Consider the following 19,286-nt stretch of genomic DNA (forward strand, 5'->3'; position numbering starts at 1 on the left):
AAGACATTGGTGACATCTCAAACAGTATCTACAACACTCATTTTTTCTGTTGATAACACACCAGACCAAAACAAAACAAACAAAACAACAAAACCCAAAAAACCAACCCACCTACCATTTACCCAGCTATATCTTAATCTCTAAAATAAAAACAATAAAGTAATCTATTATGTGTATTCATAAGCATTATATAGAATGCCATGCTTAAAATTATACATGAAAGCTTACCCCATCTGATAGTGCCCGCCAACACACAGCACTGACAAACTCATTCGTGTCATCTTCTTTCCGGTCTTTGTCCAGAACACTCTTGACTGTATCAAACTTAAAAGTTAGCAAAGTCTTAGAAAGTCCTTTATAGTACAGGTAGAGGGAGTTGTTCTCGCTTCCTGAAAAGAAATGATATAATTGTTTCAGAATGGGAAAACTTGGAATAAGAATACGTATATACGTATTTATTTGACACAGTCTTGCTTTGTGGCCAAGATTGGCCTTAAACTCACAACTGTTTTCCTCTGCCTTTAAGATGCTGGGATCATAGGTGTATGTCCATCACAGCCAGAGAGAATATCATCCTTACAATCATCTCCCCACTCTGTGCTGGAGACAAATCTAAGACCTTGGGCTACAGTGAACTTCACTCCTATCCCCAGTTCCTGAACACTACATTCAGATAGTAAATATTAATCCAAGTTTTAGCAAAGAGACCAATTATCTTTCATATTCAAATCTGAAAGACAAGATTTTAAGACCAATTAATTGGGACCCGAGAAAGGGATTCTTGTACAACAATTACTGCTTACTAATCTAAAGAAATAACCATGGCTAAATGATTTAACAGGGTTAATAATTCTAAGACTGTTATATATTTTTAAAAAAATCACTCATAGCAGAGGTCTATACATTAAAAAGTTGTTAGTAAAACAAGAATCTTAAACTGCATTTAAAAATAATACTATGAAGAGAGGAAAATAAAAGTTGTAGTTCTATAAAGGCCAATCTGAAGAGCGTAAACAATAAATTTTCCATTTCCCATACAGCATTACCCTATCAGCTATGAAGTCAAACTGACACATTTCAGGAGCCTCCTAAGGATAATTGTGCTGCATATATACTCTGACAGTATTCAAGTTCACACATTAGGAGAAAATACAATTTACTGAATAAGAGCCATGTCATTTAAAAGTGATGACAAATGTTCATTAGCTTTATCAGTATATTTGAATAACAGCAAATTGAAATTTTCTACTTCTGACTTAAATTTGCATAAATTATATATAATAAAAACCCTAGAAACAGATTCATGCAACCGAAACAGACTGCTTAATGAAAAAGACACTAAATAGGGTACAATGAATATCAAGCTTGTGACAAGATATATCTTCTTGAAATAATATTTGCAGAAATTAATAGTTTCTGTAGTCTATATAAACTCTACAGAAATTATGGCACATTTAGAATTACAAGAAAACCGTTTTAAAAACCTTTGGCAATACAAAGCATACAGGGCTTATGTGCAGAAATGAACAACAAATGCTCTCCAGTGTGCCTGGAGAAAAGGATTCACCCCTAAGCATCAAGTCTGTGATGCTGCCTTCTGAGAGCACAGACTATTTTTGCACTGAAAACTGCCATGACATGTCTTTTCAAAGTTTCTTTAAAGATGTAATTTCACTTACCACAAGCTATATAATCTCCATTGGAAGCAAGGCCTACAAAGTTTTTTTCATTAATATGACCCTTGAAGGAACGTAGACAGTATGGTTTCCCCACATTCCACAGTTTTAGCTGGCTGTCTGTTGAGCTGAAATAAACATAAAGTGGAGTAAATTTTAGATTTTGTGGTAATTAAAAAGCAATCCAGTTTTGTGGTTAAGAATGCAGATTGTGGTGTCTGCATGTCTGAAACTTGTATCCTTATTGGCCCCAGTGTTAGCAGCTAAACATGATATATGATAATCTATTTTATAGAATTAAATGAACCAAACATTGTGAAAATCAAATTCATTTAACATGCGCTTTCAGTAATACCTGGGTATACAGGAGGTATAAGCATTAAAAGCACCAATACTACTGTCCTACCATCAATAAATAATAAGACTTTACACTGAGAGATGTGTCTCATTTCAAAGAAACCCTCATTCATCTTATGATTTATCTTTCAACTGGTGAGTGACTGGCATACTACACACAAACTATTTTCATGCTATCCTTAAAGGTGAGAGATGGTTGGAAAGCACATGATGCTGTTTATTTTGCAAATACATCCAAAACTTTTTTTTTTTGGTATCAAAATCACTGGTAATTCTAATGGACAAATACAATTTTACGACTGATACTATTTTGCAAACTGCTTTCCTTTGCTGAATTGTTTACTTTTCTTAAGGGACTACATCAATGTATTTAAGGACGATATGATTAAGTATCTTCTTAATTAGATTATAGTCACTGAGTAGGACACTATAATACAGGTTTTAAATACTTTATTATATTTAAATATTAGAAAGCTTAGTACTCATATTAGCCCCATTTTGGAATGAGGAAACTGAGGTTCTTCTGGTTATAGCTATATATAGCCAAGATCCAAACTTTGATCCGAGCTTTTATAAATGAGCTTTAATTTGTTTCATATAAATGAACTTTAATATGTTTCATTCCACAGTGTTGCCATGAATGTCCTTTTATGTTTCAGTTTAAAATGGACCTGATTTAAGTCATTTACTTCGTATCACAGTTACCTGAAAGAGGGGATACTTTTTAGCTGCCACTTAATTTAAGCTTGTGAATTAATTATCCACATAACTCCCTTGGAAAGCTCAGTTATGAATATTTTTATCCTCTTTTGTAACTGAACTGAAAGCATCTTGCCAAATCACCTCATTCTTATTAAAAGCAAGCAGGGTAAAGGTGAAGGTGACAAGCAAAATTCAAGGCACTGGCATAAACAATCTTCTAAGACAGGTAAGAAACAAAGTAAAAGAAGAAGGAAGAAGAAATCACTAAGCTTGGGAAGAGACACTCTGTGTGTGTGTGTGTGTGTGTGTGTGTAGGAAGTCAGAATGGGTATTTAGTAGATTATGAGATGGATAATCAAAAGAGTATTAGAAAAGTTCTGTGGTTTGACAATGGAGGTTACTTTGCACCACTGATATTTTTTATTATTTTCAAAAAAATAACTAAAAGCTTTTACAAAGGACATTTGAAAAAGGACACACTTAAAAAGTTCTCTTTAAAACACATTTTACTATGAAACTGGTATGGGTTATTATGAAAATTCCACTATTATATTGATAGTAGATTAATAATATAGTAACACACTGGTTGACTTATTTAATCAAATAAATCATTTTCTTTCTATTCCATCAATCATGGTGGTTACCACTTCAGGAGAAGCAGTAACAGAAATCAAATTTGAAGTTCAAATGTTAATTAAATTACAAATATTACTGAAGAGGGCCTAAAAGAGAATAAAATTTTATTTTATTCATAAGTGACATAAAAACGAACAATGCAGATAAAATGTGTATTTTAATGGAAGACAATACACATCTGTTATTATTTGAGAAAGCAATCCAAGGTCTTCTTTACATAAACGTACAACATCAGTGATGATTCTTCTGTAGCAAGCTCACCCTCCAAAGAGAATACTCACGCAGAGACAATTTCTTCACCACTCACAAACTTGGCATAAGAGACTGCTTTCCGATGTCCCTTAAATACCATTATTGGCTGTTTAGTGTTACGAAGATCGTAGTAGTGAACACAGTGATCTACAATAAAATTAAGAGATAAATGTAGTAAGTAAAGAAAAGGGAAACAAAACAATTGAGCTGGATTTGTTTTTTTATCAAAGCAAAGTGGTGGCTGGGTAAGGGTGATCATCTTTGCATAGAAACATTATTTTGAAGCCTTTGTTTATGAAAATTACGCTCATGAGAGCTAAGGAATCCAGGAGATCACAGTATCATGTTTCAGCCTAACAGAAGCAAACAGACAATAAAGTACAAAAGACAACAACATAAAGAAGAGTTGTCCACAAACCTCTCCCTAACTCCAAACAACACATCACACTAGCTAAGGGAAGAAAGGAGAAACTAGCTCAAGGCCTAAAACGTAGCACCTAGTACCAGGACATGAAGGTGCAATCCCGTATCTGACAGGGCATAAGGTTAATTCCTCAAGACAGTGTTCACACAATATAGCTATGGGTGGAGCTGGCCTGGTGTCAATGAGTGGCCTCTACCTGAGTCTGGACAGCACACTGCTGAGCAGGACTCCATCGCTGAGGCTGGAGCAAAACCACACAACATTGCCAGACCACTGAAAATCAGTATCAGGTAGATCCGAAGAGTTTTTGGTCTTCAAAAAAATCGCATGCTGAACTCACCTTGGTGCTAGGCAGGAAGGGATATATGACTACAGCAAAAAGAATTTGTATCTGGCCAGCATCAGATGTGGCTGGCTTAGCTATGTAAGGCTCCAAGAATATCAGGGCAGCAGACGGGCTACAGCACCATGGCCTATGTCCAGTCTCTATGCTGTGCTGGTCTTAACAGATTGTGGGCTCTAAGGATGATTCTATACTGAGGTATCTATCTGCCATCCTGAAGCTAAGACCTAGCAGAACATCAACAGAGCCATTATCACTTGAGATTAAAGGATGTAGTTGCCAACTCACTGCACAGGAACATATGGTCTAGTTTGTCCATGATCACTATAGAGGGGAAAAAAAAAAATCAGGATCTTCCCAGAGGCTGCTGGCTGAAGAAAAGGCAGTTGGGCCTACCTTAGCCCCAGGTAGAGGCTTACATGATGAAGTATATTTTACAAGTACTCTTCCTGTTCTCCTGAATAGTACATATACAGATGTGGGGGATAGGCTCTGCTTTTGGGGACTCTCTATAGTATTGAAATAGCAGCACTGACTGTACACTTAGGAAAAATAATAGCTTATTTAGAATATCTGGAAGAATACTTCCAAATTATAAATGATTAATCCATTCGTGTACAAACATTATTTGATGTAAATATGCACCAACAACACTCATGGAACTATAACCTAGCCTAAATGAACACAAGCTGTCAAAAGGTGATGACAACAGTGTACAGCAAAACAGCAGAAAAAAAGGATTTACGGTAGTAAGTGTTCACACCAAAAGGCAGACACACGCCTTTAATCCCAGCACCCGAGAGGCAGAGGCAGAGGGATCTCTGTGAGTTCGAGGCCAGCCTGGTCTACAAAGTGAGTCCAGGACAGCTAAGGCTACACAGAGAAACCCTGTCTCGAAAACAAAAACAAAAACAAACTAAAAACCAAAAGCAGCCCCAACAATAACAACAAAACCCCCAAAAACCAAAACAAAAGGCAGAGCAAGTGAGTGAGTGCTACTCTTCCAGAGGATCTGAACTTGTTTCTCAGTATCACATGGCTCATGGCCAGTTCTACCTCCAGCACCAGATCTGCTGCCCTCTCCTGGACTCCACGGGCTCACATATACACTACATATAAACAAAATCAAACAAAAAACCTAGAAAGTGGGACCAGCAAGAGGGCTCAGTAGAGATAAAGACACTTGCTATCAAGCCCAACACCCTGACTTTAGGAGGTGAAGGGAATTGATTAGAGCAAGTAGTCCTCTGATTTCACTCGTATATCCCTAATTGTGTATGTGCGTGTGCGCCTGCACACGCACGCACATACACACATATGTACACACAAACTAAGTAAGTAAACAAAAAAGGGGCAGAAAGGTCTCAGAAAACAACCTATGTCTGCACTTTATAGAATTAGAAAAACACATTCTTCTATCAGAAGAATTAAAAGATCATAATAGAAACAAATGAAAGCAACAGCAATATATATAGATGATACATGAACCAAATAAGTTGCTTTCCAAAAAAGGGTAAAGAAAATCAGTAACCCTTTAGCTAAATTAAGAAAAAGAGAAGACTCAAAATAGGAGAAAAGAAATTATCAGCAACACCAGAAGAGCAGACACTGACATACCAATATTTTAATAACCTAGATGTAATATCCAAGTTCCTGAACACATGAATATTACCAAGGCTGAATTATGAATAGGAAGTCTATCAGATCAATAATAAGTAACAAAGAAAAATCAGTAATATAAAGGTTCCTATCAAAGAGAAGTCCAGGTTCACTGTTGCATTCAACCCAATGTTTAGAGAATATTAGTTCTAAAAATACTGAGGAGGAAGGAACTCCGCCAAACGAATTCCATGAGGTCATTACTCTTAACCCAAACAAAATAAAAACCTAAGTCAATATCCCAGATAAGCATAGAGCCATTAAGCAAATCTAACAGTAAATTTAAAAGGTTATTCACTATCATTAATTATCATCATCCAGAGATAGAAAGATGACTCAATATATACAGATCAATGAAATTGATATTCAACAGAATGAAGGAGAAAAACCTTGGTTGTTTCAACATATGCGCATATAGTATTTGATAAAATTCAACAGGTCTTTATGATAAAACTGAATAAAGAAGGCTGAGAAAAACCATACTTCAACATAATGTCACATGCAACAAACCACCAGCAGGCCCCACTAGGATCAGCAGAAGAAAATACATCTATATACACTGGACGGTAGAATCCTCAGGGAAGTTTTATTCATAGTGTATCCCCATCCCACCAGGACAGTGGCAGGAGCTGGAAGGAGCTGCTCACATTGCATGCATATCCAGGAAGCAAAGAGCAACAAAAACATATATGGTAATGTGTGCTTTCTCCACATAAACAACACAGGATCCTGCCAAGGAATAGTCCTTCCCATAGTCAAGATGGGTCTCCTCCCATCAATTAATGCAATCAAGGTAATCTTACACAGGCATGCCCAGAGGCTCTGCTCCCAGGTGACTGCCTGTAAGACAGGAAGCTTTAAAGGCATAGGAGCTTAGTGGCATTCTTAGTTGGTAGAATACCTTCCTAATAAAACATAAAATCTAGGGTTTAATTTCAAGGTCAACAAAAACTTGGTATGGTAGCACATGCCTAGGATCCCAGCCCTTGGACAATAAAGCTTAGTGGAATTCTCAGCTACACAGCAAGTTCAAAACTAAGCTGAGATACTAGGTGCTGTCTAAAAAGATGAAAGGGGTGGGGGGGTTGGCACATGTAACCAAACTATGACCTAATAACCACTTTAGGTGACTAAGTCTTAACACAAGAATTTGGTGAAGATCTCTGGTTTAACACTGCAGATGCTGGGTTAGTTGGACTGAACCAGAGTCTTTTCCTCATGAAGTTGCTTTTGACAAGACGAATATTGCATCATGACAGGAAAAAAAATTGAGGCCATTTTTACATGGCCTACCCTCTCCCACTTATCGATAGCTCAAACTACAGTGGTATGGATAGTACGGCTCAGTCTATCCACGGGGGCTGTTTGTGTTGTTTCCAATTTTGGGCTACATGACATGAAGCTTCCGTGGGTGTCTTCTACATGAAGATGTATTCTACTTAGCTGATCTTTGTGCTTTTGATTCCAATACCACCGTGTTTTATTAATTCACTTTATCTCCATAGTCAGACTCAAAGGAGGGAGGGAGGTGGACTTTTTATTTTTTTCTAAAAACTGGTTTTCACCAAAAACTTAAAGTATATAATGTCTACAAAGAATCTTTTTTTTGAATTTCTGGAAAACATATGCAGATCAGTCTGTAGAGACCTAACGCCACTGGCATATTAAGTATCACAGTCACAGTTCATTAATATAGCACAAGCTTCCATTGTTTAGGGCTTCTTTTATTAGTTTCCTTAATGTTGCTGTGATAATAAACCCTGACAAAAAGCAGGGCTCAGGTGCTGTAAATTCATAAACAACCTTTCTTGGGCTATTTCTAACTGCCTTAAAAACCAATCACTGCTCACTTGTGTCTGACCTAACAAGCCTGTAACCAAGAAAAATACTTTGGAGTGTATTGACTTAACAGACCATTCCATCTCACCAAGCCTAAAAACTTAAATGCCATCAAATAGCATCTGCACACAACAGAATGTTTTTTCTCAATTGTCTATAGCTCTACTGTATTATATTTCCACCTATGTAGTTGAAAATGCCTTATATTTTTCTTTTGTTTTGTGTTTATAACATGTCACAGAACTGCAATTATATCACAACATGGTTTATGAGGCAACTCAGTGTGCCAGGGCAATGGTAACGCACACTGGGCTTCAGAATATACTTTTTTCTCTTTGAATGTTTTGTAGTATTTCATTCAAAAAGGTATTTTGACTAAGAGTCTAATTCTGGGAGCACATACTTTTAGATATGTGATGGCTCTGCTAATTTCTTAGTCTCATATACTTGTAATCTCTAAGTCAGCTGTTAATTTTTACCTCTTCTCGATATATCTTTTTGTCATTCTCAAAATTTTTTATTTCAATAGTAAACATTATACCAAACTGTAAATGAATGATACTGACCATATGGTAAGTGGCCATTTTTTTTCTATTTTCTATTATGACCCCACTCAACATTATGCTTTATCTTCTAGGTAATTACACATGCACGCGCGCGTGCGTACTTACACACTTACACACACACACACACACACACACACACACACACACAGAGGCATTCATAATTTGTTCTATGTATATCATGCAATTTTATATAGATAAAAATCCCAAGAAATATACAATAACTACAATTTTGAAAACTAGAAGGGATAAATATAAAATTGATTTATAAAATTTAGCTGCATTTCTGTATCCTAACAGAACACACACTCATACATAAAATACTTATATTCATAGGAGAACTAAAAGAGGACTTACACACTGAAAAACCATAAAATACTAAGATAAAAAACATGACAAATAGCTAAAAGAAAAGTAAGAATAGTAGAGAAATCTGGTGTGTAAATATGGTTTCAATACTAGTAAGGAAATAAGGTTTCATTGGAAGAAATACACTGCATGGAATTATATGGGGAAACATACAACACCAATAATAATGCTCCCAGAATTACTAAACATTTTAATTCTAACTAATTATTGTTAATTTTTATAATATAATAATTTTGCTGATTTGGAAAAATATGAACATTAAAGTTTACATGGAAAAGCAAACAAGAAAATTAGTTAAGAAAAACAATGAGAATTTATACCAGAGAAAAATATTTGAAGTTGTGTATATTAAGCGTGTACACATTAAGCATCAATATGAGAATCTACCGGTTAATAACAGCCAAAAGTTAGAGATAACTTGGGACAGAAGATTATATTTCTGGGTAATGGAAAAATGAGTAAATAACCAGGGAAGAAAGATATATGAAACAGCAGCACTAGTAATGGCAAGGTTAAACATGCTTTCCTTTTTAAATGTTACTGTGATCAGTACACAGTGCCAACTTTCTTTTTTAAAAAAAGAAAGGCATTAGGAAAAATATCAAGGAAGTTTCACATGTTAAAATACAGGCATTTACTTTTTAAGTGTTCAGGAGAGAAAAAGATAAAAAACACACACACAAAATAAGAGTAGGCCAGCCCAGGACTTATTCTTCCACTCTTGGCCCACACTAGTAATATGACAGTATAAGTGTAAAACAGGACTGAAAGATACTTCCAACAGTTCACTGTTAAGACTAGAATATCTATCTTTAAAAAGAATATACTACATAAGCATGTTCTCCCATGATAAATGATTGGCATGTTCATTCCACCTATGTGTTTTATTCATAACAGGAAATGAATAAAGCCAAAGGAATGAAGTCTCTTAAAAAATTCCCAATCCTTTACAGTACAGCTGTTTAATAATATTTAATATTCTGTTAGTCTCTAAGAAAAATAAATACAAACATTTAACAACCAACAAAAATAAACAAGCCCATCTCTATGTATTAAATATACGTGACACAAGTTAATATAACAGTAACTTAATGAAAAGAAAATTTAAGATCACAAAGGTAGTTAATTCATTTTCAAATGAACTTCTGGGCATGAAAATAAAAACATCCATCGAGAGAATATAAGTCTACTTTTATTTCTTACCTGCACAGCCAAAAGCCAAATGGTATCTGGAGGAGGGGCTGAATTTCACACAGCACACATTAGCCTTGGCCTCAATGCTTGCCACGGAATTGTCTAAATTGGTAGACCACAGCTTCACTAAGGAAATGGTGATAAAATAAAAGAAACAATACACTGAGCAAATGTTTCTGTAACTTGGCAAGTATTACTCATATATCTTTTTGTGGCAAATGAAGCATTTTATTAGGAACAATAGCAACAAAATTAAAACTGAATGGTAATAGAACAGTACAGGAATTTGAGAGCTTACTTCCAGTGTTAAAATTCAACAGATATGAAAAGTGATTTCACAAAGATAGGAAACAAGGACCCATAAGACGAAGGTACAAAACAGCATTCTGGAGCTGGACAGTGGGTCCATTATACATGTACTAATCTCAATGTTTTATAGTGAAGTTAAGAACACGCATTCTGAAAAACATCACACATCTCCTAAAACATTTCTAAACTCCCAATGGGGATAGAGCTGGGCTGCTCTCAACCTCTGTCAAAGAAGCAACTTCCTTACATTGGAAAAGTAGTCAACAGAAAGACACATAGCTATGCATCTGGTCAGACACAAGAATGAGAGAATCAGTGTTCACCATCAAGTGGGACATATATAACAACCCTCGACCTCCACATCATGACTAAGGCTCAGGGGACATCTTGGAGGAGGAAAAAACATAAGAGCCAAAAGATGGGAAGGGGTTATTTATGAAATGCTGACTTCTGGACATGGCATGGTCTCACAATCATGTTACCAACACAAAACCCAAATCAGATTCAACTAGCCAAAATTCTGGCACAGGTAAGACATCCACTCCCAGCGCATAAGGAGGAGCAGCTGAATGCGGATGGATGTAGGGAGAGAAGGATCATTTATGGGTATAGGCAAGTCTCCCATGCTCCAGTGTATGGCTTCCCATCTATCAACACTCATGCAGTTCTAACTAGACTTATCAGAAAAGCAGGGTATGTGGCAGCACGTGCCTCTAACCCTAGTGCTTAGTTAGGAGGCAGTGGCAGCAAGAAGATCTCTGTGACCTCTGTCTCAAACAAACAAAACAAAAACAATGCCCCCAAACCGAGAAAAAAAACAACAACAAGAAACAATAGGGCACATGGTGGTAGATGGAAGGGGAAAATAGGAGAACAGATATATTTCATTTGTACATGTATAAAGCTGTTAAAATTACGAAAATTTAAAGATATTCATAAATACTAGCTTCTGTTAAATAATTTCAAAATTATTTAAAATTTTATGTAAATTTTAGTTCTGTGGTTTAAACAGATATAAATATTAGAATATGAAAAACTCATGTCTATATTTTAAAGTTATAGTCTATTCTAGTGAAATATACTAAAATTTATGATTAATTTGGAACCAAAATACAGCAGATGTGATCTGAAGCACAAAGTTAAGCTGTTGCCTGTCATGGTGGCGCACGCCTTTAATCCCAGCACTCAGGAGGCAGAAACAGGTGGACTGCTGTGAGTTCCAGGCCAGCCTGGTCTATAAAGTGAGACTAGGACAGCCAAAGCTATACAGAGACACCCTGTCTTGAAAAATCAAACCAAACCAAACAAAACAAAAGCAAAAAAACAAAAAAAGTTGAGCTGTTATTTTACAAAAGCATGAGAAGCAAACATTTTTAAACAATGAAAATATACAAGAGTAAATATAATGCACAAAACAAAGGACACAATTTGCCATCCTGTCTGAACATTAGAATAAATGTGTGTGGGGGTGGGGGCCAGGGCATTTACTATCCATCTTTATTCATATTTTAATCTGTTTCAATGGCTGAGGCAGGAACAAATCTCAGATGGTAGCCATATGATGGCGATTTTGTTTTTACTTTTGTTTAAAACAAAACTTCCCAAGTGATTCACACATGAATTTGGGGTTGAAAGCATAGAAAACTTTAGGACTTTTAAAGATTATTGACAAAGCTGCCTTTAAATAGGAATAACTAAAAAGGATCCCAAATAAAGAGGACTTCTTGAAAATAGATATAATTAATATATAAAATGAGTAAAATTATTTGTTACCAAATTAAGTAAGCTTGATAAATCTATTTTTGTTTTGTTTTGTTTTTTGAGATAGGGTTTCTGTGTAGTCTTAGATCTCCTAGAACTCACTCTCCAGACCTCACAGAGATCTGCCTGCCTCCACCTCCCAAGTGCTAGGATTAAAGGCGTGCGTGCATTGAAAGGATTTTAAAAGCAAACTTTTGTTTTGTGCTCTCTTCTAGTGAGAAGGGTGCTGCCTCAGTGAGGAGACGAGTCCCTGTTCGGTTAACATGTACACCTTTTACAGTTATTATGTCACTAGTTCCTCGCTTTCTATTTTAGATAATTTGTTATTAGGATATAACAATGTTATGATTTCTGTATACTCATTTTATAACCTTCAACTTAAAAATTCCTTTATCGTAGGCCGGTGAACTTAATCAGTGGCTAAGAGTACCTTCTGTATTTCTAGACGACCTGGGCTTGCTTCAACAGAAGAAAAAAAAAGTTTTTTAAATAGGCAATCATTGTAAAGACATCTCTGAAGAAAACAGATACAAATGGGAAACAGATACGCACAAAAAAGCTCAGCATCCATGATCAGAGAAATGCAAATGGAAACTATTTGTACTCTAGCAATAATGCTTAATGTTGGCTGAGCTGTGGAGAAAGGGGATCTTATGATGCAGTAGTCCAACTATCAGGCATATCTAAAAAAAAGGTAAAATATATTTGCCAAGACACCTGCACTCACATAATTACTACATAACTATTTCTAATGACCTAGATATAGAAATAAACTATGTGTTCATCAACTGATGAATGGGTCAAAATTATGGGATATATACATGAGTGTATAAATATATCTCCAGACTTTTTTTTCTTTTTTTTTTCCTTTATTAATTTATTCTTGTTATATCTCAATGGTTATCCCATCCCTTGTATCCTCCCATTCTTCCCTCCCTCCCATTTTCCCCTTATTGCCCTCCCCTATGACTGTTCCTGAGGGGGATTTCCTCCCCTTGTATATGCTCATAGGGTATCAAGTCTCTTCTTGGTAACCTGCTGTCCTTCCTCTGAGTGCCACCAGGTCTCCCCCTCCAGGGGACATGGTCAAAGGTGAGGCACCAGAGTATGTGAGAAAGTAGTATCCCACTCTCCACTCTACTGTGGAGAGTGTTCTGTCCATTGCCTAGATCTGGGTAGGGGCTTAAGGTTTACCGCCCGTATTATCCTTGGCTGGTGCCTTAGTTTGAGCGGGACCCCTGGGCCCAAATCTGCCTATCATAATGTTCTACTTGTAGGTTTCTAGGACCCTCTGGATCCTTCTACTTTGCCATTCCAGACTTTCTTAGATGAAAAAAAAAAAGCTAGGCATAAAGAGCCAAGTACGGAATTTGGAAATGAAAAAGTTAATCTCATGAAAATTAGGAATAGAATAATGATCAGCATTGGGCAAGTATTAAGAACATAGAAAGGGCTTATCAGTAGGTATTAGGTTATAGTCAGAAAGAACTAACAATTTCATATTGTGTATTTCAAAGACTAGGAGGGATTCTGAATATTTTCACTAAAATAAAATAATAAATGTATAAGGAGATAAGGTATCTTGAGTTAAATATTATACAATGCACACATTTTAAAATACCACATGGTAACATATTTTATGCCTTTATGATCAGTTAAAGAATCACCACACTTATAGATTACAGTAAACGTGAACTTTGGTGGAGTTACAGTCTAGGAAGCCAACAAATGTATACAGAGCAATTACTATAATTCCACAATCTTGAAAATCATCACTAAAACCCTTTATAATATATCCATGCTAGTAACAATTATAAGGAAGCATAGAACTAACCCTGTACTAACAGAATGATAGTCAAATCAAAAGTACACTAGGTAGCTGGGCATGGTGGTACATGACTGTAATCCCAGGCCTCAGAGAGGCAGAAGCAGGTGAGGTCTACAAAGTGAGTCCAGGAAAGCCAAGAATACACAGAGAAAATCTGTCTCAAAAAGATAAAAAAAAAATGCACAAAGTGCACCTAGCTTTAAAATGCCATCATAATTATTAGCATTACTCTAACATATATAATTATATATACAATTATTAACATCATTGAGGTAAGCCACAGTAATAATCACCATGACTATAATTTTCATTATACAAGATACTTAAAGAATTCAGTAACTGCCTAAACTATGCAGATAACTAAAATAAAACTATTGTAAAGATCAACTTAGGGCTGATGAGATGGCCCAGAAATTAACACCACTAGCCACTCTTCCATAGGACCCAGCTTCAATTCCCAGCACCCACATGGGAGTAGCTCACAACAGCCTGTAACTCCAGTTACAGAGAATCTTACACCTTCTTCTGGCATCTAAGGGCACTGTGTGCATGTGGTATACTTTTATGCAGGCAAAATATCAACAGATATAAAATAAAAGTAAAACAAAAAACAAAAAACCCCAAGGATCAACTTGACTATAGATACAACTTAGAAAAGTAAGAGCTACAATAGTTTTCAGAATGGGTGTGTCAATTGAAGTGTGCCTCTCTAAAAGATATACAGGCTCCTATCCTGATACTTGTGAAACTGGGCACACAGTACTAACATCAAGATGAAGCCGAACTGACATAGGATGTAGACTGGTAGATGGAGATACAAAGAGAGGAAGGCCACATGTAGACATCAAAAATGAAGCAAGTCAGTTATAAGAAGCCCAAGGCAAGGTGCAGAGAACAGAACCATCAGAATATTCAACCCTAAATGGAACATTTACACTGCACTCTTTCCTCAAAAGGCTGAACGAGGAGGGGTAGAATGACTGCAAGAGACAGAGTGGGTGACTGATTACAGGAAAAGTGTCCTGCATACTCAACTGGGGACACAGTGCAGGAAGCTGCACATGTGAACTCGTAAGCCCTGTGCATACCAGCATGGAGAAGGGAGGTGGACAAGATGGCCCACCCCTACAGTAAGAGGACATGGCAATTGAGAGCTGCGGAGAGAGTGAGAGTCAGTTTTGTTTAATACAAGGATTGCCACTGGTAGGCAGACTAAACTCCAGTGAAAGGAGCTTATCTATGAATGATGAATGCGTGCACGTACACACACACACACACACACACACACACACACACACACACACACACACACACACAGCACAAGTTGGGACTTAATGTGGAAAAAGAAAAAGACGACACAAGGTTGGGTGAGTAAGGAAGTGAGGTATATATCAAAGAAGAGAGAGCAGTGAATATAGTTAAAAGTCATTGTACAAAATTCTTAAAAAGAATTAATAAAAAATTAATTAAAAAAGACAGTTTTCTTCTTCAAGGTGAAGATCCAAAGCAATTAAGTCAAACAAAACATTCTGTACTTATTTACATATGCTCTCCTTTGCATCTAATAGAGAATATAAAAAGAACTGCTGGGAAAATCATATAGCAATGAAGGGGGACAAAAACAAATTCATTATGAATTCTATCTAGTTCGTGTTAGGAGAGAAACCAGTTATGGTTAAGTATTCTATACAAGTTTTCTTTCTTTAATGTTACTAGGTAAAGGGATGGTTTTCCTTTAGTATCATCTGATTCTTCACTTCAATTGAAAATAATTAAAACTTTTAAATGCAATTACCCTACAGAATGAAGGTTATTATCTAGTAATCTGTAATATTTGAGCTAATCATTTTTTCAAATGATATTAAAAAAACAAATACACTTTATATTTATAAAACAGAAAAAAAGTCATGAATAAAAGTAACAATGCTGTCTACCAAAACAATCATGAAAAGAACTCATAAGAGATATATGAATTATTTGGAAAATAATCCAGGGTTTCTGTGAGCACTAGAAGAGGCTCACATTCTTGATGAGCATTTTTCACAGCTACTTTTGCTCTGCAGCAGTAGAGGGGAATGTTACAGCAGATACTTCATTGTTCTCCTAGCTTACAATATTCACTATCTGAACCTTCACAGAAAAGATAAAAATCAATAACATGGTACTGCCAAATAAGGGGATCATAGATGAGGGTCAAAAAATTCCCATGTAATTCACAAATATCTTGTTTCCCCCAGTAATATCTTGTTATAAAGCATAATAAAAAATTTACTTTGAAGATTATCTAAGAAAGATTTTAGAAAAATGGAGCTAGACAAAGGAGTCAGTGAACTTGAAGATAAAGTAGGAATCATCCAATGTGAATAAATAACTACAAGAAAATAGTGTATAAGGCTTATAAAAGAAAATGGAAAGGCACTATTAATAGAAATAGAATTACAAAGAAAAGATTTCTGATTTATGAATATTCAATGGAGTAAGTAGTTCTCAGAAGACTTACTAACAGGCATAAAGAATGACACTATGGCTAGGGGATGGGATGGGATGGGGTGGGGTAGGGTGGTGGTATATGCTTTTAATCCTAGTACTTGGGAGGAAGTAACAGGTGTTATCTCTGAGTCCAAGACTAGCCTGATCTACTAAAAAGTGAGTTCCAGCACAATCAGGGATACACAGAGAAAATGTGTGTGTGTGTGTGTGTGTGTGTGTGTGTGTGTGTGTGTGTTATATATTAAAAGGGGGGGCAATACACCAACATGTACCAACCTTCAGTTGGTTTATGCCCTTATGACAATTTCAAAATAAATGAGGATGTTGACTTTTTCTATCAGGAGGACTCAATCCAATTTTTAAAGCAGATTTTATTAAAGTATATGTAATTTTATGCATGAGTCTGAGTGTATATATGTACATGAAATGCACACAGGAACCTGGGGAGAATAGAAGAGGCTGTCATATCCCCTGGAAGTTGAGTTAAGGATGGTTCTGAATTGTCATGTGGGTGCTGAGAACCAAACAAAGCCCTCTGCAGCACAAGCAAGGACTCTTAGTTGTTGAGTCATCTTTCTCACCCCTTAATTATGTTTTAATACTGACTCTGAATATAACGTGTGAGTTTTTGTTTTTTAAGTAACCAAGCAGAACCATTCAACCTCATGTACTCTTGATTTCCCCAGCTTCTGCCCTAACATGCATAGGGACTGACAAAGCACGTACCCTCAAGAGTGCTTGATAGTCTCTTACAGAGTCACTGACAAGCTACTCCTGGTCAAATACGGCGGTTTGTATTGGCATATGTGGGACTTCAAAAAGAGATGAGAGTTTTCACACAACGAAGTTAGCACCAACTTTTACTACAGGCAATTTATTGACTTATTATTACTAAGAAGTGGAAAGGAAAACAATCCTTTTTAGCAGTTGTAGTTATTTCTTAGAGTAATTAAATGTGACGTATCTTCATTTTCACCCATCAACCCATCTACTTCTTTGTTCATATTTATTTTTAAAGTGTGTGTGTGTATGTGTGTGCGTGCATGCACACGCATGCATACATGTTAGTACAGGTGTCCAGGGAGGTCAGAGTTGGTATAGCCCCTGAACCTGGAAACTGAAATGAGCTTTTGGCCACTAAGCTAAGACCCCAGAGGCCATGCTGTGTCACTCCTAAGATTTATTTTTATATTTACCCTTATATAGTTTGCATGAAAAAAAAAAAGAAAGGGAAATATTACATGGAATATAAATAAACTAAGCTTCCACGTTTCTACCTCATAACCGATAAAATAAGGAAACCAAGAAAAGAAAACCCACGGGGCATGGAGAACCAGAACAATACTACCAAGTGTGCCCTAAACAACACTTACTGTGTTCTCTATAGGAGCCAAAGGAGAAAGTCTTCTCAATGCCTTGAAATAGTTATCAAGAAAGTTCATAAACTGAACCACAAAGTGAGTAAAACAAATGTAAAGGAATTAAATCTATACAAAATGTTATATAGTTACATTGTTGTAAGTTTTCAGACTTATGTTTAAGTCTGAAATATTTACAACACATTAAAAACTATCTATAGCTACACAAGGCATTAAAAAACAAACCATAGAAGCTGCAACTAAAAACAAATGTTAATATTTGAAATTTCAAGATTAGCTACAGCTGTGCTTAAATCAAACTGTATGAATAAAACAAAGATTGAAGGTCTCAAGTCAGAGACACGAACTTAAAGAGGATGAAAATGATTACATAGCAATACAGAAAGAAATATTAATGAACAAAACTCAATGAAGTCTGAACAGCGTCCCTATGAATAATCCAATGAAGTGTTTTTACAGAAATATATATATATTATATACACAGACTGTCAATGGACACCATACAGGCAAAAGTATCAAAGACAGAAGACTCATACTTCTGATTTCAAAACAGCACTATGATTATCAAAATGATGTCGTACTGGAATAAAGAAATACATAAACACTGGCATACAATAAAAAGACAAGGGTCCAATCCCCTGCTGGGTAGAGTCTCAGAGGACATCTACGTTGGGCCAATATCCACTTATAAGTGAGTATATACTGTGTGTGCCTTTCTGGATCTCGGTTACCTCACACACAATGATTGTTTCTAGTTCCATCCATTTGTCTGCATGTTTCAAGATTTCCTTGTTTTTAACAGCTGAGTAGTATTTCATTGGGTAAATGTACCACAGTTTCTTAATCCATTCTTTTGTTGAGGAACATCTAGGCTGTTTCCAGATTCTGGCTATTATGAATAAAGTTGCTATGAACATAGTTGAGCAAATGTCCTTGTTGTGTGGTGGAGCATCTTTTGGGTATATGCCCAGGAATAGTATGGCGGGGTCTTGTGGTAGCACTACTACTGATTTTCTAAGAAAGTGCCAAACTGATTTCTGAAGTGGTTGTACAAGTTTGAACTCCCACCAGCAATGGAGGAATGTTCGCCTTTCTCCGTATCCTCGTCAACATGTATTGTCACTTGAATTTTTTATTTTAGCCACTCTGGTAGGTATAAGATGAAATCTCAGAGTCTCTGGGTAGCGCACTGAGAGTGGTATGGAAGGACGGGGTGATGAAAGGACCAGAGGGTTCAGGAGACCCACAAGGAGACCATCAATACCATTGGATCTGGACGCAGGGGAGCCTGCACTAACAGTTGCACCAACCAAGGACAAGGCATGCATAAACCTAGACCGCCTGTTCAGATATATCCAATGTACAGCTCATTCTCCATTGGGGGGAGAGTGGGGACTGCCTCTGACATGAACTCTGGTTCCCCGATTTGATCACTTGCCCTTGGTGGGGAGGCCTGGTGGCACTTAGAGGAAGGATAAGCAGGCTATCCAGGTGGGACCTGATAG

At 36.4% G+C, this 19,286-nt stretch overlaps 1 protein-coding gene across 4 annotated transcripts in view; it reads right to left on the minus strand.

Moving 5' to 3' along the window:
* COP1 (COP1 E3 ubiquitin ligase) overlaps positions 1–19,286 on the minus strand; it is a 119,099-nt gene that overhangs the window by 14,674 nt on the left and 85,139 nt on the right. For all 4 annotated transcript variants that reach the window (XR_014781569.1, XM_084794597.1, XM_084794596.1 and 1 more), the window contains exons 15-18: positions 10,024–10,140; positions 3,653–3,770; positions 1,680–1,804; positions 229–389 (exon numbers count right to left, since the gene is read on the minus strand). Coding sequence is in view for 3 of the 4 variants with exons in the window: in XM_084794597.1 (XP_084650723.1) it covers positions 229–389; positions 1,680–1,804; positions 3,653–3,770; positions 10,024–10,140 (521 nt within the window). In the remaining variant the exon portion in view is untranslated. The remainder of the gene's footprint in view (positions 1–228; positions 390–1,679; positions 1,805–3,652; positions 3,771–10,023; positions 10,141–19,286) is intronic.

The sequence above is a fragment of the Acomys minous genome (genome assembly GCF_964271855.1).
Source record: "Acomys minous genome assembly, chromosome: 1".
In the NCBI taxonomy this organism is placed as follows: Eukaryota; Metazoa; Chordata; class Mammalia; order Rodentia; family Muridae; genus Acomys; species Acomys minous.